The 25,807-nt window shown below is 38.6% G+C and overlaps 1 protein-coding gene across 6 annotated transcripts in view; it reads right to left on the bottom strand.

Moving 5' to 3' along the window:
• Nucleotides 1-12,974: 12,974 nt before the first annotated feature.
• Nucleotides 12,975-25,807, bottom strand: part of LOC113239151 — a 103,548-nt gene continuing 90,715 nt past the window's right edge. For 4 of the 6 annotated variants that reach the window (XM_026476019.1, XM_026476018.1, XM_026476021.1 and 1 more), the window contains exons 70-81: nucleotides 25,075-25,225; nucleotides 24,653-24,798; nucleotides 24,138-24,227; nucleotides 23,464-23,521; nucleotides 19,942-20,070; nucleotides 19,289-19,434; nucleotides 18,603-18,843; nucleotides 18,334-18,347; nucleotides 15,247-15,375; nucleotides 14,434-14,529; nucleotides 13,960-14,031; nucleotides 12,975-13,205 (exon numbers count right to left, since the gene is read on the bottom strand). In XM_026476019.1, the coding sequence (XP_026331804.1) occupies nucleotides 13,017-13,205; nucleotides 13,960-14,031; nucleotides 14,434-14,529; nucleotides 15,247-15,375; nucleotides 18,334-18,347; nucleotides 18,603-18,843; nucleotides 19,289-19,434; nucleotides 19,942-20,070; nucleotides 23,464-23,521; nucleotides 24,138-24,227; nucleotides 24,653-24,798; nucleotides 25,075-25,225 (1,461 nt within the window). In that variant the 3' untranslated portion in view covers nucleotides 12,975-13,016. Of the gene's footprint in view, nucleotides 13,206-13,230; nucleotides 13,266-13,959; nucleotides 14,032-14,433; nucleotides 14,530-15,246; nucleotides 15,400-16,261; nucleotides 16,450-16,692; nucleotides 16,972-17,247; nucleotides 17,384-18,129; nucleotides 18,348-18,602; nucleotides 18,844-19,288; nucleotides 19,435-19,941; nucleotides 20,071-23,463; nucleotides 23,522-24,137; nucleotides 24,228-24,652; nucleotides 24,799-25,074; nucleotides 25,226-25,807 lie in introns of those variants that run through there. The other 2 variants (XM_026476023.1, XM_026476022.1) reach the window with 2 other exon arrangements.

The following is a 25,807-nucleotide window of genomic DNA, read 5'->3' as shown; positions in this document are numbered from 1 at the left end:
GTTGCTTAACAAACCCGAGTGGGATGGATATTATGCGGGAATATCAAAACGTAAACCTGTCTTGTGACATTAAATGACTTAAAAAATATGACACAGTACAACAGGGGGGAAAACTGACCCTTACCCTAAACCCTTAGTTAAAAGATCACTCCCGAATGGAGCTTTGTGAGCCATACTTGTAGCACAGCTGGTCGAAATGCTCGTGAAAACTTTGAATAACCAAAACTTACACATACATTGCTGGAGCGACTCGAAAGCAGTCTCAGCATGGCTATAACAAAATGTAAACAAATGGGAGCGTCACATTGCCCAACAAGAGGACTCTTGTCATCAAAACTCTTGTCTCTGAATCTGTGGTGGGAGGGTCCACAATAGTTGAAAACTTACCAAACAGAATTGAAACAAAAACATTATCATACTTCACAAACAATGTAAGGGAAAGCACGTGTTGCGTAACGAAAACTGAAAATACTTGCGAAACTATAACAATACTAATAAATAAAATACACCAATTTGAAGCGCGTAACCGAGTACCTCGCTTGGATACTGCGATTCACGGGAGTCTTGCAAATGAAAAGCAATTAACACAAATAATTATAATCTAACTACGAAGAACTCGTTGTTTTCGATTTCCATAACACAAGTGCTTTAGCTTTCTGGTCGCCTGAGACACAGGTACACCTAGTTCAGGGACCGGCCTCCACAACCAGATTATATTTTGATGTTATGTAAAGCACCTATTTTTATTTTTACAAGCACTGTTTGTGGAGGTAATAAATGATTTATTTATTTATTATTTACTTTGGGATTAGAGCAACGAATATAAAAAAAAGAGGAAAAAGGTGGTTCTCATTTTAACACTGAAAGAAATATTAGAAGCAGGCGAGATGATTAAGCGCTACATTTCAACGAAGAAATGGAATGTTGAAGAAAAATACGACAGTATCCAAGAAAAGCAGCCTGCTGAAACTTACACCTTTTCTCGACGGGAAAGAACTACTGCGAGTAAAAGGACGACTGATTCACTCAACTTTGCCACCGACATCAAAACATCCAGTTGTCCTTCCTGCGGCGGAAAGGTTAGTGGAGCTTATAACACAGGTTGCTCACCACCACACCCTATGTCCACCACATAGCACGACTCACATCGGCACACTTGCGTCAGAAATTTTAAACCGCACCGCAACAAACACCTCATGGCAGACTTGCCGAAAGAACGAGTCACTCCTACTAAGCCGTTTACGTATATTGAGGTAGACTTTACAGGTCATGTAGACGTAAAGATTACATCGCCATCTTCATCTGTATGGTCACCAAAAGAAAAGTTTTGTAATTGTAAGTAAAATATAACTAGTTTCTTCTCATTTTTGTGTTTTGTTTATAGCCGGTCCGGTATGTCTTACTAGAAGTTTAGATAAGGTAAATACTCTGCTTGTTTCGTAATCCGGTAACAGATGATAATTATGAAAACAATCGTGTGGAATAATAATAATTCTCATAAAAATAAACTATCTTTTAGGTGTAACTAACGACACAACTAGCGCACCTTACGAATTTTTCTATGTGCTTGTTGCAGATCTTGTTAATGCTGAAGTTTGACATTTATATCATTATTTGACAAATTTGTTGGAAAATAAAGTTTATTATTTGGAGCCCAGATGTTACTATACCATTGATTTATGGACTAAAGGTCTAACAGTCGTTTTGGCTGGATGCGATGAGTGGGTATGTTCCACTCCTAAACTTAGACTGTTTGTGGTGCATTCACAAAAGAAGTAAACTATGACAAAATAAACCCTCAATATTTTTACAGTTAATAAAATTCATCTGGCATATCCTTTGAATGCGTGTGGGACGCGCCAGTGGCAATTTTAAGCCAGATTAGCGTATTCGGGATAGTTTGCTTAGGAATAGATTCCATATTTGAACCAATGACGTCTTCATCTAACACCCAACAAAACTGATAAGCAGTGATCAGAATTGAGGGAAATAATTTAGCTAAACTAAAGAATAATGCGGACATTCCCTTCTACAAATCCCGGGACTTCTTGGAACTGATTATATTTGAATATGCCTATTATTTATTGAAATTTGTTGGTGACAAATTATTATTTCCTATTGAGTATTTGCTCCAAATAATTGTCTCGAAAAATAATATTGTAGTTGTGTTTCTATACGTACTTACATATTTAAATACTTTAGCCTATTAAATGAAACAGCCTATATCTTGGAATGTTTAAAAAGTTCAAATTCAAAAAAGAAATTTTATACGCGTTGATGACGAAATGGGCATGTCCATACTAACAAAACCTTCATACTTTAGGTAAATTAATTCGCTCAATCTCGATCACTGCTGATAAGCTACGTGTGGTCTGCAAAGCGACTCTTTGTTTGCTGTGCCATCTGGTGCCAACAGTGAGAATTAGTACAGAGCGTGATGTCTGTAGAGATTCTACAGTTTCACAATTTTCCCTTGAAGTCTTGCAAGAACGCAAAGTGTAAACCAATTACTAGCACTGTGTTGTATTAATAAAAAACCATAATAGAACGCTGGTTACCATCGTCACTAGGAACACTATGTGACGTCGTCCAACGGATGGACAATAACAACTTGTTGCGAATTGCATATGCGATTGTCATCCGTAGAACAGCTTTTGTAGGTATAGGTGATACGTACCGGTCACCATTTCACAAAAATCGGCAGTAGTCTCCAACAGTGGATACCTTAGCAAACTACAATTGACGGTTTTGATAAGTTTGGGCTATTGCAACACCTGCCAGCGACTAGCGCGTCTGGTAAAGACGAGCCGAGAATAACTCACGTCGTCGGTTTGAACCGGCTAAAGGCGGATCGGCCGCTTCGGAGGGCTGGCAGGCCAACGAGGAAATGTTTGCGCTTCTTATACAGCGGAACATTATCAATCTTGTATCAGACGGAGAAAAAGCTCCACACACCTGCGCGCGGCGGAATGAAAACACTATTCAAAATCGCCTTTTCTTCAAATTCAATCTTTCTAGCTTACGATAGGCACAGCCGAAAGAAAGTTGTGCCACTTATTAATGAAAATTTAAGTAATTGTATCCTACAAAGGTAGTAGACACATTGTGTACGTGTGCTCTAAATATACCTACTGCTTGAGCTATTACTTATAATATAGACTATTACGTAGGCGGTTGTAAAGAAATCTCCTTAGAATTAAGATATATATAGTAAAGTATTGTATGTCAACGTTTTAAATATTTGATCGATCAAAAATAACAGCTGAAAATATTAGGTGTCAGGCCAAGTGGTCATAATTAGTTTATGTGGCGTCACGGCTGTGCTATAAACAAATCTTCAGTTTGCGAAAACGTTTTTATTCAATTATAGCACTAGTATATTACAATGATGTGAAGTCACAATGACGTTATTTTATGCTAATTTAAAATTAGATGCTACTGATATCGCGTGGTACTCGTATAGTACAAGCGTCGTAAACGATTCGTGAAACAAACGTAATTTGAATTTAAATCTGTTAAATAGACTTGCGATTACGGCGAGCTACCGTGATCGTGAGCGTAAGAACACACAGCGTGTTAACAAATAAGGTACGGACACTTTTATAGCCAATTACTTACCTCATCATTATAATCACATTCAAATTAATTAATAGCAATAGGTTAGTTTTTCGAGAAATTTAAGAAAGCGAGTTGCCAGCAAACTGGATGTGTTGAGTCGATAACAATAGGTACCTACCTACTAGTTAGGTAGTGATTAAAACCACTTCATTGTTAAACTCACGTTAGTGTCGATCATTATTACTTTACTTTTGAAAACTTAAATGCTATGGAATTCACTTTGAATCTAATTTATGTGGAACCTGGAGCCATGTCATCTTTCCATGCTTAGTCTTATGATATTTGAATTAAAATGTTAATGTAGTTTTTAAACTCAGGAAATGATAATCTTATCTAATTATATGATGCTCCGGAATCATGTTGTAAAAACATAATACAAAGGGTCGTTTGCCATGATTAAACGAAATCGTGGTACCAGGAGTTTGAACTTGGCTCTAAGGTTAATATAATATACTGTTTAATGTAGTGTCTCTATTATCCACTTGATGTGTTGTACTACACGCGGGGTGGGCGCCTGGAGACCTATCATACAGGCTAGACCTAGTTTAGTCCACTCCAGTCTCCCACAAATGTAACTAACTAAGTACCTTATTGCTAATATGTGTCATTTAGCTTTGTGAGGAGAAATAAATACTTTTGTATTGTATTGTATTATTATCACTTTACGTTGTATTTATAATAATTGTAATATTGTGACACTGACAAAATTAAATTAATGAAAAAAAGACTTTAAATGGCTTAACGAATCATTGCACCCCAATAGATCGAGCGCGTTTGGAAGCGGCATCCAGGTGGAAATCGGGCCACTGGCTACACGCTTTCCCCTACGCTAGTACACCTTCCTGAGCGCCGAGACCATTCGCATAGCTGTAGGCCTCCGCCTTGGTGTCCCAATTTGCTCCCCGCATCGGTGTCCTTGTGGCAAAGATTTAAGTGCTCCGAGTCACCACGGCCCTTTCTCCCAGCTGAGCGCTGGCCGTATCTCCCGGCATTTAGCTCTCAACGACGTCATCCACAGGGCCTTGGCCACGGTTAGCGTGCCCGCTATACTGGAGCCAAGCAGCATGTCGCGAACAGATGTCAAGTGCCCGGACGGAATGACTCTCATCCCTTGGAGTACGAGCCGGACTCTGATGTGGGACGCCACATGTGCCGACACACTTGCCATGACCATCCCATTTCCAGTACACCAGCAAGAGGGCTAGCTACGGAGCTAGCCCTCTTGCTGGTGTGCTACTGAGCAGAGCTGGCGGAAAGAATAAAAGCAATAAGTACCAGAATCTCGGCTCCGACTACCTATTTACAGCCTTTGGAGTCGAAACCCTTGGCCCTGGGGTGCCAGTGCCCTTCATCTGTACAAAATGTTATCTAAACAATAAAAAGAATGTCTGGGAAACCCACGGGCCGGCTGCCTGCTAATGCGTTGGGCAAGCTGCCTTGCCCAACGCATTACCATAGCCATTGCCGCGGGGAACCCAATTTTATTCATGTGATTTAAAAATCCTAGTTCCTTAATTCTAGTATTTAAGCTTATCTGTATATTATCAAAATAAAAAGTAATAAATTTAGGTAAATAAATGATTATATTCTAATTCTATTCCCTATTAAATTGAAAAAGAATACCAATGTTTCGGTACTTAATCATTATATCTAATGCACAGAATTATTACTAACAAATTATTAAACCTGCTAAATGTGCGAGGTCTAATTAAAGTTTCAAAAGTAACAATGGTTGCTTTAGGAGTGTACCAAAGGAGCCTTCTGGCGCACCTTGGGCAACATCGGCGAGTACCCTGCGTCGATTGGCTAATTTTTTCACCACTATCGATATAATAAGAAGATTGCTTTGTCGGGACAGAACTATTATGAAGTAAGGACGGAATTGTAAACTGTTTTTGCGTGGCTTATTCCAGCGTGACCATAGTCGAGTTATTGCAATTTGACAAGTCAGATAAAAAGTTGCCATTTAGGCTGTTCTAGTCGCAAAAAAACCCGATTTAGTCGGTCAAAAGTTGTAAGGGTGTTTTACTGCCCAGTACTGATGGGAGCATTTTGCGCTTGAGCTGCCCACTACATTATATTCCAAAGTTGACCTACCATCCAGGTGCCCGGCGCATGCATTCATATTACAATGTGTCGCGATCGGGCCAGGTTGGAACTGGGCAACAATACTCGACGCCGTGGCCCGACCCTGCCTCAGCCGTGACACGGCCTCGGCCTGGTCTAGCGCGAAGTTCATACAAAAGTATAATGTAGATATTTGACCGTGTCACGGGTGGCGCACGACCGGAGACCGGAGCACGGCCCAACCACGGCGCGGTGTGACATGAATCCGATTTCAAGTTACCTCTCTACCGACCCCAGAGATAGAGTTTTCCGGAGACACTACGGGTTCGATGGCAAGACCAGGGTACAAGGGGCGTCCGCGCCAAGCCCTCCGCCAGTGATACGCCTTTGTGGACGTCTGAGTATGGACTTGCTGGGGTTTGTGGTTAGCTGCAGAGATGGAAATGTTTGTCTGCCCCGGTTAGGAGTGGCCGGGGCGTCTGTCTCGTGAGTAGCTAGCGCATCTTAGTAGCGGTCTAGTCGAGGGCCTGGAGCGAGGAGACGCGCTTGAGTTGCTCTTTAAGTTGAAATCTGCATCGGCACTAGCCCGGATAGCTAATAGAGGATAAGCTAGACATCCTTCGGTCCCTTCAGCCGCTTAGGTTATTGGGAACTGGAGAGACGACGTTTTTCGGCATCGGGAAGTGAGCATCCCTTACAGCTCCGCCACCAATGAGGAAATTTGGTAGTGGACTCAGAGCCGACGGCTTAGGGGTGGCATTCGCTAGTTGTGCAATGCACAACGGGAAGTGTACGTGCACCCGGGGCGGCTCACCTGAGGCACTAGCCTCTTGAAGAACCAGATGAAGTCAAGTGACAGAGGTCTGTGACAATCTTGAACACTGGCTGATCTGGGGTCAGAACCTGCAGCTTGATTTTGATTGTCTCTCCCGATCGGAAACTGCGTCTTTTCCGATTCGAGGCGTATAATATTGCGGATGGGCTACCCGATTTTAATTAAAATCAGGGCCCCGGAGCTGTGCGCGCACAGGTCATAGTGCCGTTACTTAGAGGGCACACTATAAACAAAACTTGTGTAGAATGATATGGGATTGTCCACACTGGAATAAGTGATTCCGGCGGCACCATTTTTAAATTTCGATAACCACAGCTCCTAACTTAGATCTGATCTGATTGTACCCAGAAAAAAACGTGAATTAGTTGGTTATAGTCGCAAAATTTTCGCGAAAAAGGCACGCGGAATATGGCACAGTGATCTTTTGTATTCAATAAATTTTTCAAAATGTAAAACGGACGTGATGGTGCTGTCAGTCAGCTGTTCGTATTTGACAGTAACTTTACAAATTTCTCTAACGGATCAGTTCACTTCTCCAGGCGTAGTTTGGAATACCAAAGTCTGATTTGAGTGTAAAAATAGGTTGCCGCTTGCACTAAGACCCTACAAGTATGAATATATCGTATAAACATTAAATTGATAGGTATGATGGGAGGTGACGTTGTGACAAGTATTTTTATTGCCGATAAAACGTGCTTATTGAACACATTGCGTCGGCAATAAAAACGTTCACAAGCAGTTCCACATCATTTTCAAAACGGTTCCTAATATTATTTTGTTGTAATATAGAGTCATGTACATTTGTCTTAAATCTTTCAACCATTTTACTATAATTTGAAATTATCCATTAGAAGAAAAAGACGTCCTGTAGTAAATTCTATAACTGAAGAGTGACACGGCTCACTGTAGTGATTTGAGTCAAGGTGATATTCAAGATATCAATCAGGGCATCAACAGGAAGCCTGTGATTGCGGCAGACGCGAAGGCTAAGAGGTTAATACGGCTTTAGAAATAGTCCACCGGTCTTCAATTATTCTTGCAAGATAATATAATCGTCGTCGTCTCTGGAGCAGATTGGAAAAACTCACGTCGCTTTGGTCGTTTATTAGATCAAAAAAATATTTTTCATTGGCACAAATGCGGCCGTTTACTGATGGTCATACTAGTTACTTGTTACACTGATATGATTAATAAGAATCGTTTCTTTTGGTGGTCATACACAAGTGCCCTAGCGTATATAGGGTTATTTTGAAAATACTAACAATCTTGCAGGATTAGGTATGTTACTAACATCATAAACAACAAGTTTTGTTCCATGACTTTGAATAATTATTTAGGTTTTTACTTTCATACAAAAATAAATAGATTTAAATAGACCGCTCTAACCGGTAATGACTCTGTGCCGCACGGAGGTGGGAACCGTCGCGGAGGACGCTTGCACGTTTAAACTTATTCCACCAAGTACAGATCTAAAAAGTGTCAGAAAGTGCAACAAAAACATAAAATTTATTTTTGGAGAGTTATGTTAATGCAGATTGACGACGTATAGTCGGTGCTCTAACTTACGTATGCACTATTTATACAGCACGTATACAAATTGTGGATATCTAATTACGGCACCGACCCTACGTGTGTAAGCGAATGACTGATATTTCATAGTGCGTTTTTAAGGATAATTTTGAGCGCGTTCTATTGGGATTCCCACCGCCTTCCCCCGCCATCCGCGACCTCCTTTCGCGTTGAGGCTAACATGACCACTATACTGGTTTGACAGGGTTAGATAAGAGCGCGTACCTCAAGTGAGCTACACACACGGCAAAATTACGCGCGAAATGCAAATTCCACAAGAGGTTGAGAGGATGTTTTCTTGATTCTCATGACACTTGAAGTTTGTAAGAGTACTTGTACAGAATCGCAGGAGTCGTTTTTTCACCTTTTTATTCTAATTGTATATTGAACTGTTTTTGGCGTCATTTCATGATGTATTTTATTTTTTTAGTCTATTATTGTTATGCTGTTGCAGTTTTATTGAACACTACTTATTTAGTAAAATCCGTACGACCTAAGTATATTTGGCTGGTCTTGTTCGGTCATCGTACAGTTCGTTACAGACTATCGTTCTAGGTCGCGTCAGAAAATTCAGGGTTCTCTATTAGTTTGTTGTTGGCCGATGAAGGCGAACTATACCATAACGTTTCAAATTAAACAACAGTGATCTATAATTTTTTTTTAACCTGATTAATTCCTTTCGGACTGTTGGTTCCATTCTTGGTTCCACTAGCGGGTCCAGTAGGATTTTCAAGTACTGATGTCCTCACTTAGAAAGAGGAACCGACGATCGTAGTTCTAACAAGTAAATTTCACAAGTTTTAACAACAAAACTTCTTTATTGAGAATTAAATGATAAAAAAAAGTTGACAAGGATAACGTCAAACAACTGAGTATTATTTTTTTTTTCTTTTTTTTTTATACCTGACAGGCAAATGACTCCACTCCACCTGATGTTAAGTGGAAAGTGGTATCCAAACGCGAAGGAACCTAGTGCAGCGATGGAATCCTCACTGCACTAGCCGCCTCCACCCTGCCTGCCTACAATATGCCTCTTCACGCCTCGTTTGAAGGACCCCATATCATAAGAGGGAGGTTTTTTAGGTTTTTGATTATGTACTTAGACAAGTCAATGGGGCAGCTCCTTTCTTTTATTTTTTTCCATCCTCTAAGATTATGTACTAAATAAGCTTATATGAAATTTGAATGCTCTCCTGACATTTTATGACACGGCGCGGTGTCTCACTATAACTATAAGTGACGAATAATTTTATGATAAAATAACATTTATCTCAATTCACCTCAACTTTGTGTTTTTGCGTGTTTGCTTGTTATAATGTTGAGTGATATTTTCACTTTTTTGGCAATGGTAAGAATTTCTTCATTGAGTCAAGCAATTTTATAAGAAATACTTTAAAAAATAAGTAAAGAACAAATGTGTTAACAATAAAAGGACATTCGTTTATTAATTACCTTTATTGAATAAAATTACCGTAAATCACAACTGTGATCTGATAAATTACCCAGTAAAGTAGCCAAGATGTATCAACATATTACGAACATCGTGGACTTATAATAACAAATTTGGCCATCGAGTTTGTCATATTAAACAATTATAACTATATATCAATAGATTTCAATGAAAAAATATATACATTTAAGAATTCGCCACACCGTGGGGTGGTCTTTGTACGCGGCACAACCTCAAAAACAATTTTGACAGCAGTTGGTTTGTCGCCAACGAATGAAAGTCGAACCATTTTTCAAAAATGTTTAAAAGATAGTGCTCAGTGGCCATACAGTTGCGGCGGTCTAACTTTTCCGAACAATTTTGTCACTATCTAAAGTGAGAAGAGTGGCTATCATGTAGACAGGCAGACAGTAGTTAAAACTAATTTTAGTTTGGTGATTTCTAATAAACGGCGAATGTCGTCGTGTTGGTCTTCTGACAGTCATGCAAGCAGTGGCGGATTTGCAGTCTTGTCCGCCCTAGGCCCCAGGCCATGTAATCAATACCAGCCGCCTCTTTCTCTTTTTCAGTTTACGGTGCGCACGCCAGTAAAGCGACCAGCCGGGTGATTGTTCCCGACATCTTCAACGTTTATCGTCATATTTGAGCCACCTTACACAGAAGCCAAATAAATTATACACTTAAACCTTCCTCATGAATCACTTTGTCTATTGGTGGAGACTGCATGAAAATCCGTCCAGTAGTTTTTGAGTTTATCGCGATCAGACAGACAGACGCGGTATGTAGTGATTACACATTACATTATAGATATGTAACATACATATATATATTTAACACATAAGATGTACGAAAGTGCGGCCCGTCGTTAAAATATTTAGGTACCTTGAGTTATCACAAGTGAATTTTTTGTCTGGCCGCCCTAGGTCCGGACCTGGGCCGGGCATGTCCGCCACTGCATGCAAGAAATGTACTTAGTATTGATTTTTACTATTTTTATCGAAAATTATCAGTAAATATAAATAAAAATATATCACATCTTACCGAGACAGTTGGATAACGTTAATATCTCAGCTCAGTCCTTCGAATATAATTTATAAATGAACAATCACAAATCATATAATGACCATCGCCATTTACGGAAAATGTAAAAGAACTAATTTCTTTTACTTACAATTCTGACTACTTTAGGTCTTGTCGCTGTCTATGGATAATACTTAAATAATACATGTTTATTAATACAAATTGCATCGCAATGTGAAAACTACACCAAAAGTTGACAAAAAGTAGATTAAAAAAAATACTTACAGTAAGGAAGTAACCTGAAAAACAGACAAAAACGTTGCCAAACAGGTCTGTCGGCATTTCGTTATTTTCATTGTATTAGTTGAAAGGGGGAAATTGCACGGATTGCATTATCTGACGTTTTCAGCATGAACACGACGCGGTTCAGATATCCACGCCAACTCATATACCGTTCGTTCAGGTTGCTTCCTGCATTATAATATACTACTCCTGTCATATAAAAGAATTGGAAATTGCCACATCAATATTATAAAGTAACATCAGAGTTGTTTGGCTTCTTACGGCCGTAAACGTGTTCCGCAACCAGTTTCATAAGAGGAAATTTTCCTATTTATTTGTGACCAGCTGTAGGTAAAGAAATATTAAATTATACATAGTCTATTATTAAGCTGCTACAGTAAAATACTAACATATATAGCGTTTATAGCGGAACATTTAAAAAAAACTGTGTCAACATCTCATTCATTATTACCCCCAATACAAATCATTAGAAAGAAAATTTTCCTCATTTGAAACTGGTTACAAAGCAAGGCTACGCGATGAGTGGACGATTAATTCAAGTTCATTCATCCTAACAAAGCGCTAAGTCTTTAATCGTACCAAAATAATAATTTACGTGATAACATCTACGAATATAATGTGCCATCCAAATAACCACGGGTGTTTTCAGCTCTACAAACTACGTTACACTTCTAGTTTTGATCACTAATGGTTACCTTCGTGGTACTTCTAATGCAAAGCAATGGCAGACGTCAATTAGTAATTACCTTTCCCGCGGCTGCTTGAATGACGCATAAATAAATTAAAAAATACACAATATAAATGGATATAATTTTCATAAACGTCTGTTGTATTAATGAGAATATATTAGATTCAGTGGAGCGCAGATAATCGACAAAAAGTTTCCTATTTACATCTGTACAAATAAAACAAATTAATTGCGACTTGTTGCATTCATCAGCGACGTGCCTTTCCGATAAAGTCATGTATTCTGAGCATACACTTGTACATTAATACATGTGACATTTTTTTTACAAACAGACGTGTTTGAGGCAAATCATTTACATTTCTAGGCCGCCGAACAAATAATTACGATCAAACGTATAAACCAAAGTCGGTTCATCTGTTGTCAAGTACAGTTAAACAATACTTGTAACATAACACTAGAAAATTCTCGGTTCAAATCCAATGTCGTATAAAAAGTATATTCGACTAACTGCTGTGACAACTTTACACGGTGAAGAAAAAATAATTTAAATAGCATCTGTGCATACATACATGTGTAATAACAATATCTAAATACTACGTATTTTTATTTAATAGACCAGATGCTATATAAATGACGCAAACAATTTTTTTCTTTATACTGTTAAGTTGTCAAAATTGAGATAGTACCGATTGCCAGTTCACAGTCGATTATATTATTTGGATGATTGAAATACAACTTTCATTATCTATCATAAGGTATATAGACGAGATGTGCTTCAGCTGCCTCGATGGCGTGGCAATGTCAAAACAAAGATACTATTTATTATTGGTAACAGTAATAGGATTGGGTGCAGTATAGATCGTGAATCTGTTTTATCGATTTAGTGAACTTTGCCGGAGGATTAAGTTTCTCTATTGCCGGCACACGAGTCTACAAATGTTTCCAAATTCGGAATTATAAAAGAATTATTTATGGCGATAAAATTATTGCTGTCAAAACAGCGTCTGGTTATATTAACATAGGGTGGCCTAATACAGATTCTTCGCTTTGACATTGATCAATGACATTGTAACTTAAGCACTGTTACATATGGTTAAGTAAATATTTATACAATACAAATTTGCACACCGATCTTTAAAACTCGGGTCTGCGTAGTCTTTTGGTAGGTTGACCTTAATGCGGTACTATTAAACTGGGTCGGCCAAGAAATTTTAGATGTTGTACAACCTATTGCATACTACGTTTAGAATAATGCAGTAGGTAAATTATAGTTCGTTTTATAATGTTGCTTATTTCTATGTTACGATTTTATCAATAATATAAAGACGTAATTTCATAACAATGTTTTTTTTTGTTGAAAAGTCGCACTAAACTTTAAACGTAAACTTTGTTTTTGGTGGAGAGTTGTTGGCAATTTAAATATCATTAAGTTGCCAACGACTCTTGTTTCCTAAACGTATTCTCAATTACAGTAGACAGAAGTGCGTGTCGGAGTTGCTGTGTATGGCGGCGGCGAGCGTGCAGTGCAGCGAGTACGACTGTCCCGGGTTGGGCAGCAAAGTCAGCATGCGGTGCTCTGCGCTTACGCCCGAAGTGGTGGCCGCGGTCTCCGCGCCCGTGTAGCGCGCCACCCGCGCCATGGCCGCTGCGGTCACCTTTGCACAGACCTTGGTCAGTGTCGATGTTTACGGATTGGATCACCCCCTCAGCGAGGGCTTGTGCCCAAAAATAAAATTAAGGTGAAAACAATTAATGCATCCCGACAGCAGCATAACATACTTGTCAAAGTTATTGCTCTTGCTCAGGCGGTAATTATACATTCAATAACATATTAATAATAAAATCGCAAAGGTGCTGAATCTGTACTTTTAATATTTTAAAGTAAAATTCAATGCTAAAACGTTTCTTATTTTCGAGAATAAATTCAAAGACATGCCACCTACACAATTTATTGCACACTGAAAAGTCTACCATTGAAAAACCAATTATCATAATAATTATAAGTAAATTTTAATTTAACATTCCTAAAATGTTTGCAAATAGTTTTGCATTTCTTTTTCTTATATTTTATACTTTTTATTTAGTATGATATACCGCAAGTTTCCGAGATTAAATACTTTATATTGTTTTATTTTGCCCAAGTGTCGACATCTACACTTTTAATATGTGTACTAAAGTTTACTGGTATGCGTTGATATCCCATGCTGCAAACGTGATAACTAAGGCCTAGTGCCTGACAGTGAGACGAATATTCGGTTCACGATAATTATAAATTACTAACCTAACAACGACAAAATAACAACACACTTCAAAAAACGTAACCGTAACGTAAACTCTCAACTAACAGTGGACCATGGCTATTTCACTTAAGAAACAAAAAAAAAATAATATCAAAATCATAAACAGTACCTGGTAATCATCATCGTCATTGGGTCTCACTTCTGCGCTCACTTTGTGCGCCCGCCTTTGTTTAACGTGTAGCTGAAAACAACGACGAGGATTATACCTGTCACGCTTCTTGCAAATTAAACATAGTTTTCTATTTTTCATTGATATTCAATAGACACGGTTGGGAACTAACATCGTCACAACAGTTGTAACGATTTTAATTCGTATATTAAAAAAATATCCCTAAGACACACCGCACTGCTAAATGCCTTACAGACTAGCCGTGAGCTTAGTAAACTAAAAAGTCAATATACTCTTATACATTTTTATCCATAAAGAAGAATAATGTCAACACGAACACTTTCGGTAATTGCGATACACAACGCGTTGCTATTGCCTATTATTAAACAAAAATTGTTTATTTTTATGCCACTGAAACAGTCTGTATGGGTTAGCTTTCACAGTACCGTGAACTACACTCGATTTGAGACTTACCTCAATGACGGGTCCTTCGTAAGGCGACAAAGTGCAGTAACGCAGATCAATCATTTCAATGATCCGTTCTGTGTCGCCCTCCGCTACGACGATGTACTGCAACAACATTTCATTAGTCTCATTAGCATTCTATTCACGCAGGTGTCGATATATTCCTTCAATAAAGGGGTCGAAAATCGTGTTCTTCATGTTGAATCATAAGATTAAATTAGCACCAATTATTGTACTAGAGCCTATAAACACTTTCGGAAAAGTACAGAAATAACATCCAATGTGCCTGTGAATGTGCCTGTGTATTCTGCAACTTTCAAATGTGTGTTTATGTGTTTAGGTTTCGGTTTGTGTTTTCATTCATGGTAGGCGCATGGCTGCGGTATTTCCGCCCAGCGGTGACGTCATTTCTAAACAAATACAGGTTGTGCCGTAGTTTCATTGTGTAATGTTAGTAGAGAGCTAATTTGTTTATATCTTTTTAATTAAGAAAAGAAATGTATTTGTGACAATGTCTTTCTTTCTGAAGGATCATGCGGCATTGCCTCCTTGATGGTTTTGAATGCGCCACTGGAGAAAAGGGCGAACTGACGTCTCTTAACCCGTACTAATTAATCAAGGTATATTCTAGTTATCCACAAGAATTCTTTGATTCTAATCAACTCCTTGAGTTTCAATTTGAATTGCACAGCTACCGCTTCTTTGCTCCTGTGATGGTACTAATGCCAGCTATCAATTTTTATAAAATTATTGTTGCCCCTTTGGTTGAAAAACGAAGGTCATTTTTCTACATCAAGTATTTTTAATAAGAAGCCAACGTACCTTAGGTGTGATTAATAGTTGGAACTGCGCGTCATCGATCAGAACTTCGAAGCCAGCGTGGACGACCAGGTCGGCCATACGGAACGTCCAGCGCACGCAATCGCGTTCCCAACTGGGGCCCTGCAGGTCCGCTGGGGCCCTCACTGACCGAGGCTGAGAGCAAACGCGATTGTTATTATTACTTCCTGCTTGTGTGTACAAGTAGCCTAGAAAATTGCATTGCATCTTCAAGCGAATAAAGGAGTTGGAGTTTATGTTCAAAGAACAGGACTAGGCCGTAGAAGCGGTGGTAGCCTCGTGTGTGAACCGTAACTTCTTAATTTTGAGATGGATGGTTCGAATAAAAAAAAATAGAATCACTTTGGCTACATTCGTGACTGTTTAGTAGCAATACCTCACGCCAACAACGGGACAGAACACATCGTGACGAAATCTGTACGTCGAAGAACGTTTACAAGTTTTAGAAAATGTGACGGATTTTAGTCGAAATTTTCACTTTACAGGAGACTCGCGCCCAGCAGCTGGATGTGTGAACAGTTAACGGAAACGATGACGACGAAGAGGATTTTCCCAAAACGGGTCATGAATTCACATTTTCAGTTTTACTGTAAACGAGATCACACTAGTCTTCCATTTCAAAGCATGCTTAGGTTCCCTCGCAGATTCGGTTATAGAAGAACGAGTGTACGTTATTTCATGTCATGATTAACGACATTATAGTTTAGCGATCTGCGACCATAATTGCCGCTGAAAGTTCGGGTAATAACAGAAACTGCATCAAAAAATTACAAGCTCAAGATCGAATTAGGAAAGAGTGGGCTTATTATGGTGTTAGGTTAGGTTACAATAATGACCGCTGGACAATCAAAGGTTGATTGAGGTATATCGGAGAAGGTTTACTAAGTTTTGGAACTCCTCAAACTGCACGGGGTAGAGGACAATGGCCTAGAATCATATATATCAATGGGATGTATATTTGTTGATGACAAATTGGGAGACTTTTAAAACTAATAACCTGTGGCACCGGGTCCCAGCCCGTCTGTTTAAGTAGGCCTTGGCCAGCATACGCGACCAGGTCAGCAGTGGCGCTGAGAGGCTTCGTCAAAGCGCCGATAATGCCGCGTCGTAGAGCCGTCGCACTACTCTCCGTCTCGCCAACAGCCACGCCCACGAGAGGATGGTGTGCCAATCCGCCCACAGCGCCTGTAATCATTCGTCAATTATTTTTCGTTATTCAGATTATCTCGATACCCCAAAGAACATAACGTCAACTTCACATTTTGGTCATTTTCTGTTGTCTTTGTAAAGGGTTACGTTTGTTTACTAACATTATGCTCTCTGAATTTTGTGAGAAAGGAAACAAGTGTTGATTGGGGGTATCGGTTTACAGAAGTGTAGAGCGTGTTGCATGGTGTTAAGGGTGTTTGTGACCCTCGGGATTCTCACCAAGAATATTAATAGCAAAGTTAGTGATCCCGGCGACGAGGCCAGCGGCAAAGCTGTCGGGCGGTCGTCTTCGAGCGGCAGCGGCGCGGCGAGCGTGCTCCTCGTCGCCCGCGAGGAGGTCCAGGTTCCGCGCGAGGGAGCCGGCCCACGCGCTGAGCGACCGCACCAGTCCGGCGGCCGCGGCCGACGCGAAGCCGCGCACGCCGCCGGTGGCGCCGCCCACCCGAGCGGCCAGGGCGCCGGGCGCGCCGAGCAACTCCAGCCCGCCCACTACCCAACCTACACCAACGAGGATTCCTTATATCCAAAATTATATCTCAAACTCTCAAACATTTATAAACCTCTCGCGCGACAAAGCACATCGAAACTTCACTTATTTGCCACTCTTTTCCAATTTGAATGAGAACAATTCGGAGGTGTCCTCTTTCCGACCAAAAAAGGATCATCATATTCGGTTCACAAATACCGGAGTAATCGCGCAACAAAAAAGAGTTAAATTGAGTACCCGCTCCTGCTTTGAAGTCGGTTAAAAATAAATAAATAAATAAGATGTACCAGCGCCAAGAATCGCCGCGGAAAGGTAATGCACAGTGAGTGCGTGCACTAAACGCTCCGTCGACGTTACAACGTTGTGTAACTTGAACGCGCTCAGGTGCAGCGGACTCTGATCCAACGCTATATAGACGCGTACCTAAACAGAAAAAAGCAAATATTGAAATTAAATCACAAATACACAAAAGACTTCTTAATTCCTAAGTTTCGTCAACCTCCGTGCTCGAGCAACCTGCAAAACGACTTTCGATCAGCATCGAAAACCAATTTTTCGTTTCCATAAAACAATTACTTTAACCACTTACTTTAACGTATCAGAACAACGTACACGATATAGTCTAATACTTATTTCTGCCCTCCGCTGACCAAAATGCGACAAAATATTTTTTTGAGATCATTATTTCAGTCTTATTACACTTATGCACCATTAGGGTAAATTCCGTTAATTCAAAACTGTTGTTAAAAGAAAATTCTGTGCTCCAGCTTTTACTATTTAAAACAAATGTTTGACCATTTGCCACTTACCCGCTTTTTATTAAGTGAAAGACAGATTTCGACCCCTCCTACTTATAGTATCGTACGTTGAAATTGCCAAGTTTACAAAGGAGCGTTTTAAAGTTCTGAATTCACTGAAAGAGCGATCAATCACCATAGATCATCTAACCGATATCTAGGATTTTATAATACTCTATGTGAGTAATGAGCTTTGCCGAATAAAACTGAGAAATGCTAAAGTCACGTGTTATGTTCGTTTCAGTGAATTCAGACGTCGGAGGGGTCGATTTATTAGTTCAATTTTGAAATTGACTTAACTACAATATAGATCATAACCGCGTACAGAATGATTACGCAATTGTTAATACAAACGAGCTTAGTTCTACTCACAGCAGTATGTAGAGTTAACGTTAAGTCCAAAGGATGAATCAAAAGAGACCGCAAACGGATAGGGTTTTGCAACGTCCGCGCCTCTGCCAAAGCTAACGTTACGCTGTCACACGACAGAACCGGCCGAATAAGTTGGAACATTTCCGCTAATGATTTCACATAAGCGTCTTCTACGTACAGAGCCAACGGACCTGCTCGCACGTCGATTTCTGTTATTTCTGTGAAAGAGAAAAATCTAACATCATGGCCGATTCAAGGAAAATTTTCCTCTGATCTAATTATATATTCGGAGACCAAAATTTAACCCTAAGAACCTACAAAAATCCACAGCTGGTTTTTAGGTTCCACGAACGTTAGCCTTCTTCTCGGGTTTCTTGCTGATCATCAACCCAATTAAAAGAAAAAATTGGAAAGGGCAACTGAAGATTGAAGTTTATGTAATCTCTCATGTGAGCGTATACGTAAAAGCTTACCGTTGTATCGGAGCGTGCCCACACTCCATTCGTCATTACAAATTTTGAGTATAAAGCGAGCGGAGTCAAGTTTCATTGCAAATGCACTTCGTTCATTGAACATGTTCATAATTGGCGGCCACGCCTCCGGGTCGAGACGCACGTCACGAGTTGTCGCTATTACTGCGAAGTCGTATTGCCCACTGTCGTATTGCAGATTGTCTACTTGAATATCGCCTATAGATATTGTTGAATTTATTTTCTGTTGAGTAAAAAAAGAAAATTAACAATTGTTTCAACATTTTCTGTTTTTTCTTTCTTTTATATTTGACTTTGCCTGAGCCCTTCGAGACCTTGTTTTGGTTGATCTGTTCCCTCTCCATTCTCGCCGTACAATTCAAATTCAAATATTTACTCACCCGTAAGTTGGCTATAGGTAAAAAAATACAATCTTAAATTGCATTAGGGCAGTGCCACATCACAATTTTTTACGGAAATGAGCATTGGTTCGTATTTGAATCTATAAATTTGTTGATTATGTGAAAAGCGCGATTTACAAAATAAAGATATAGTTTTTGCTTGAATGCCGCCATTGCCAAATCAAAAGCACTGGTAGTTTAAAGTATTATTATTTCTTGCTTTGTTAAATAATTTCTAACTACGCCATCATCGTCTTAACTATCAAGGTCTACAAAATTCGGTCTTACTTTGGTTTGTGTGGTCAGTAAGGCCGCGAGTCGGTCGAGATGCACGGCGAGTAAGGGGTGCGAGTCGTCCGTCACCGCCAAATCGATAACCACTCCCGTTATCAAGATGCGCACGCGCTCTACCTCTATCTGCCTTCCGTCCATAGCTGTAGTAGTAAAAATATAGAACATTGCACAATTACAACATCCTTGCCATGTTCAGTCGATACCTTATTAATTACTGTGCATTGTGGTGCTCGGAGTTCGTCGGAATTTTTTGGCTGCTTTAGTATTTTAATATGCGATGATATTTTAAAACAGAAAGGGCGCAAAAGCCAGTGAAAACTAAATATTAGTAATCATTTAGGATTATTTTATTTATTTATTTATATATTTTATTTTAGATTATGTCTACGTAAAAATATTTTTTGTGAAGGAACATAACTTTGAGTAAACAGATCGAAAGAGCAACTCGCAGGTATTGAGTATCGAGAGTTGTAATGACGCAGATTGAACTATATACCCCAATAACTCATCTTCGATAAAAAAAAATTGTTTTTACGTCCTTCCTTCTCCGAAATATCGAGTTATAGTGATCAATTTATTTCGTAATGAAAACGCCATATTTTCGTATCGAATACTTTGACAGACAAGTCCCATATGTGATAACTTACTTTCAGATCCATAGTAGACCATCGGCGCCGTTGCAGTCACATGGTCAGCGATGGGCGCGGTGGACACTGCAGGTACAGCACTTGAGCGATCAATGTCTTCAAGAATTGTAGGTTTCTTTATGAAGCTGTCTGTAAAACATTTTAACGTTTAATAATATCTCACCCGCAGTAAAAAAAATTACGAATTTGGAAAACCGACCAAATATTTGTAAAGTAGTTGCCATCGGCTATGTCTGACAGTTGATTGGTGTAAACGACGCCATATGACGTACTATCACGTCTGTCTCCTACTTGGTAGGCAGATACTATGGACAACCAGCTAGCTTGATCGACCTTTTCACGTTTGGTCCATAAACTCGTAGTTCAGTCTACGGACATTCATTCCTTATGCTTCCCTTTCCATATGAGGACAGAAAAGCTAATGCTGAGACATTGCCTTTTCAGTCCTAGCCACTACATTAACGCTACGACCCTCTCTTATCACAATGTTCCTCCTAGAAATACGATGTTTCTACAGAAATATATTTATTTTGGTTTTATTGTAACATTCTAGTCAATAAATATTATAGTAAGAATCTAAAACACTTAGTTACTAATAATGATATTTCGTAAATGTACTCTACAACTAGTTTATACAATTACTAGGTACAACTTTGAATGCCATAATATTGGAACGAGTAAGAGAATTTTATGAAATCATTAAGCAAGAATGAAAGAGCGGGGGTAGAGCAGGCCGCCAAGTGAGAGAGCGGTTGCTTCTCGATAGAGAGGACAATTGAAGGGTCGGGTCTCTGTGACTACTTATACCGAGGTCTTTAATTTATAAGTTATAATACGTACATTTTGTGAATGTTTAGTAGTACTACAGTTGTGTAATTTTCAGAAAAATTTCAAATAGTGGAAATTTTTCCGGAATAATTTCTGAAAGATTCATTGACTTACAAATAAATGGACGACGGGTCTAATACAAAAACCACGAAAAAAATGTCCCAAGTCAACCTATTCGAAATTCAAATTGTAATGTCATCGCAGTATCGCGCTGTCAGTAGAACAAATGAAGACTAAAGCGGAGTGTCGCGCTCTGTATACGATTTTAGCGCCTTACAAGTGCGGACACTTTTTAGCGCGGACCCGACGTCCATATAATTGTAAGTCAATAGAAAGATTGGAAAAATTTCAAAAATATCATTTCGAAGACCCATATTATGTTCTACGTTTAAAAATATCTTTTAAAGTTTTATTTGGCCTGAATTACAATATAAAATTGTACAGGTTAAAGTCGGTTAGAGAAAAACTAAATCTAAAAAGATTTCACAACCATGAAAAACTTCTTTTAATGGCTCCATCGTTTTCGTTCAGTAACTTCAACTTTTGACAGGTGTCAACGTCAAATGTGGAAAATGAAAGGACAAATATCCGGACTAATATTTAATTTGTCAAAAAAAAAAATTAAAACATGTCAACTCCCCAGCTTTTTGCCTAGATGATTATGTGTCTAGCAGTGCGGCGTATAATGCGTTCATGATAATGATTAAACAAGGCTCGTTATCAATCAAGTGCAGTGGAGAATGCCTGTGTTTCACAGATCTATAGTTTCCCCTTATTCTGGCTGAATGTGTGTAAAATACCGAAAACGGTTGACGAAACAGTCCTTTTCCATTTTTTCAGAACATCCGGACCAGAATCAATTCACAAAACTCCGTTTTCCCAAATTGGTCCTATCGTGAACCGAACTCGGGATCTCCTCATCGACTAAAAAGATGCAGTTTGCCAATTACGCAATAATGAAATCTATTTAAATGAAAATTAAGCGCTATAACTAAGACTTTCTAACCAATATTAGTTATGCTAATCAAAGAAGATATTTTATTAGATATCTCTTGTGTTACAGGTAGCACATTTATGTCGACTGTAAATGTTTGCACGAGTTGACTGTTCCTGACGGCTTTATCTTTATCGTAGACTTTTTCATATTTTTCTATTTTTATGACTTCCATTACTTTATCTTGATCTTCGAATTCTTCTTCGTCTAGGTTTCTGATTACCTTCTGAGTAACGTCATTACCCTCGACGTTTTCATTCTCGTTGCTTAATACTAATGGAAAGAATGCGGTTTGTTAGTTTATTTGTTGTACATTGTGCAATCGTTTTGACGCTTTATGCCAGAAACGCAAAATGCCAAACGGGCTAAATATCAGATTAGCAGAACTTCAGTTTCGCAGAATGCCAGATTCTCAAAGTGCCGAATGTCACTGACAGAAACAAGCCGTCCTCCTGACGCACGAACTGATGTCCAGCAGTGGACGTCATTCGACTGAAATAATGAAGCGAGGTTCTGATGTTTTATTCTTTTATTAAAAACAAAATATAGTTTCCGCTAACTACTATATAATTGGTCTTTCTATCATAAAAAACTTGCTAACTTTACAGCTTTAATTAGGTATTAATAACTTATATTGCTATACGTTGTTGTTATGTTTAATAAGCAAAATTTGTTTTTTTTTTTTTCAATAAAAGTATTCATTACACTTAATTCCTAATTAGTCCACTTACAACCATTCAAAAGGCATATGTCCTTTTTAAGGGACTTTTAATATAGTCACGTTGTCACATATATAGGACATAGTGAATATTAAACTTTGCCGAACAAATTTTTTTTTAACATTTTTTCCCATACTTTTTAAAATATTAACAACAACTGAAATGACTGACTAAAAAGTCGTTGAAAGACTAAGTACAAAGAGACGACGCAAGCACATAAAAAAAAAATTCGTGAGGTTCGTTGGTTCGTTCCGTGGCTTAGTTGGTATAGCGTCTGGCACGGTATGCAAGAAGACGTCGGTTCGAATCCGACCGGATCGAAGGAATTTTTTCTGAGTGTTCGACCTTTGTATTAATAATTATAACAAACTAGTGGAGTAATTTCACAAAAAATAATTGAATATCAATTCAATAAAAATTTAAAGTTTCATAAAAATATTGTAAAAACTCAAGTAAGTTTCTTTATGATAAAAAGATGTTACTTAGTAGTTAGAGGAAACTAAATTTTGTTTTTAATAAATGAATAAAACATCAGAACCTCGCTTCATTATCACCATTATTTCAGCGGAATGACGTCCACTGATGGACATTAGTTCGAGCGTCAAAAGGAGGAAAGCCTGCTCCTGGCCGTGACATTTGGCATTTTGAGAAGCTGGCATTGTTTGGAGAATTTGGAGTTCTGCCAATCTGATGTTCTGCATGTTTGGAATTTTGCGTTACTGGCATAAAGCGTCAAAACGTGTACAATTACGTTAAATTATATTAAGTAAAAACGGAACACTCGCAACCTAAACGTAGTAATGTATATAATATATAATAAATTATGCGATATTATTTCACAAACAAGATAGCAAGTGGAGATAGGCCTAAAGTATGTTAAAATCTACCTATTAGATCACGCCACAACAGCTTAGCGGGAACATAAAATTAATTGTAAAAGTGACCTAACACACATTTGCAAGGCCTACGTACTAAACTTACCCTGTTCGTCTGCGTCCGTGTCGTCTGATTGTCCCTCTTTGAGCTCTGTTCTGGACGCCTGTTGATAAATATTGTATGCATATATCAACTAGTAATTAGCTCGTGCTGGAATGATTTGGGTTGATGATATAAATAATTTATTCAGATTGCTGTAATAAATTCGCATACCAGTAACGGGCAGATGTAACGAAACTACTCGTAAGTACCAGTGAAATATACATTGTGTGTTAACACTTTGATGGAAAGGCGCTAAGATAAGGATGATTTTCATAAAAATAATAATATAAAAATGCATAGAGTTCTGATTAGGTTTACATTTTACGATACAAATCAAATATCACTGTTTTTCTCATGAATGGCCCTTCCGAGCTTCCGAGGTTAATAATAATAGGGCGGTAAATAAGGAATTACGAACGAGACCCTATTAGAAATCGAGGTTTTTAATTCCCGTACCGCCCGTGAAATGTTTTTCGTCACATTTGCGAGTAAAGTAAATATTGACAATAATGCCCCAAATCAAACGCTCAGGCCTTTTACTTCTCATTGCAGCCATGAGAACACGAGGGTTTTATTTGGGGCATTAAGGTCAAGTTAGCCTGCACGCAATCACACTATTTATGTGCAAGTGTGATGAAAAGGAACGTACGTTAGTGTGTAATAGCTTAATAGCTTACATTTTCATTTCGTTCCGAAGAGACGTGGGACGGTTCAGGATTCTGTGGTTCACCCAAACGGCGACGAATATCACTTGCCGAAATATCATTCTGTAAAAAAATAATTCGGCTTTAATTCACTTTGTTCAATCTTGAAATAACATTTACGAAAGCGCGATATTGCGTGACTACTCTATTCCATGTTAACAGGACTAATCATATTGGATACGGATGACATTTGTAGTTGATAGAGAGACGACTATGGTTAATTGATGACGGGGCTCCTTCTCAAAGAATCCTCAGTAACGTGGCGCCAGTGAAATGTGACGCCAAAAATATAAACGACATTCCTTATGAAGTCTTCATTTTTTTAATAATTACCAAATTATTTGTATATGAATTCCAGTTTTATTGTATAAATTTCAATATTGTTTTAATGTTAAAGATAAGTATTAAATTATCAACATTCATGCTCTCATGAATTACATTTGAAAAGTACCGAAAATAAACCTCTGTCAGACAGTATGTTCTCTTACATCATCAACTTCGCGCAGTTCGATGTAGGTGGAGTGCGGGTTGACGCGCACGCGCAGCTTTATGGTCATCCTGTGGTTAAGTTGTACCAGTTGTTCGCCTTCCGTCACAGCCACCGGGGGACACCAACCCGTGTAAACATCTTCATCTAGAAGGATCCCATTAGTGTGAGTGCAAGTAAATGAAGACCCTTGACTAGAAGTTCGCGGGTTCGACTACAAACAATGCACGGTATATATTATTATGTAAATATATTTAATACATTGGACATATAATAAACGAGTAAAAAATAAATAAACATAATCCCGGAACGGTGTTATAATTTGCCCAGGTGTCCTCACATAACGGTGCATACTTCGAAATGACTAAGCGGTGTACAATTGCCACAAGTGTAGAACAAATAAAGCATAGTATAAATAATTACTGTATATACGCGCGAACGTAAGGAAAGGTAGGTTGCACGTGGTCTCTGACGACGGCGGGTGGCGTGCACAGTGAGACGGAGTCGAATAGTGCGTCAACGTGTTGGGGTTGATGGAGCACAGCCACCGTTCGCCATCACAATCCGGTACCACCTGCAATCAGACTTACAGGTTACAGCCGTCGCCCATTATAGACAATGTGTATAGTTACAATTTATATTAAAACGAGAGGTCTTAACTGCATTACTTATTTATTTTTATTAATATGGCACTTTGCCTGACACAGTTTGAAGAGAATAAAAAGATACGCATTTTACGTCTTTGACACAAGGGCTGGCTATAGTCGAGCCAACATAGGCTGGTGATTTTGACAGATCGTTACACAATCTTAACAAACACGCCTACTTAAATTAGCATTACAATATATATTAATGATACAGATAATATACGTAAAATAGAAGAAATTTAGCTTACTGAAAAATATCTTTAAGGTGTAAATAAAACAAGTAATTATTTTATATTTTTTCGTGTTATACGAATACTATTTTATTACTTGATTATTACTAATAATATTGCCATTAATAACACCGCTCTTTCACTCGCCAATTCGGCGCGGAGTTGAAGAATATTAATACAAAAACGAGAAAGATTTAATAAATTAACGTATCGACTGTGAACTGGCTACCAGTACGAGTATTACGTGTGGCGTACTATAAATTTCCGGAATGAATAAGA

The sequence above is a fragment of the Hyposmocoma kahamanoa genome, unplaced genomic scaffold, assembly GCF_003589595.1.
Source record: "Hyposmocoma kahamanoa isolate Upper Pololo Valley unplaced genomic scaffold, ASM358959v1 99702, whole genome shotgun sequence".
NCBI lineage: Eukaryota > Metazoa > Arthropoda > Insecta > Lepidoptera > Cosmopterigidae > Hyposmocoma > Hyposmocoma kahamanoa.
Note: the sequence above shows the minus strand (reverse complement) of the source record. Positions and strands in the feature narration are given on the sequence as shown.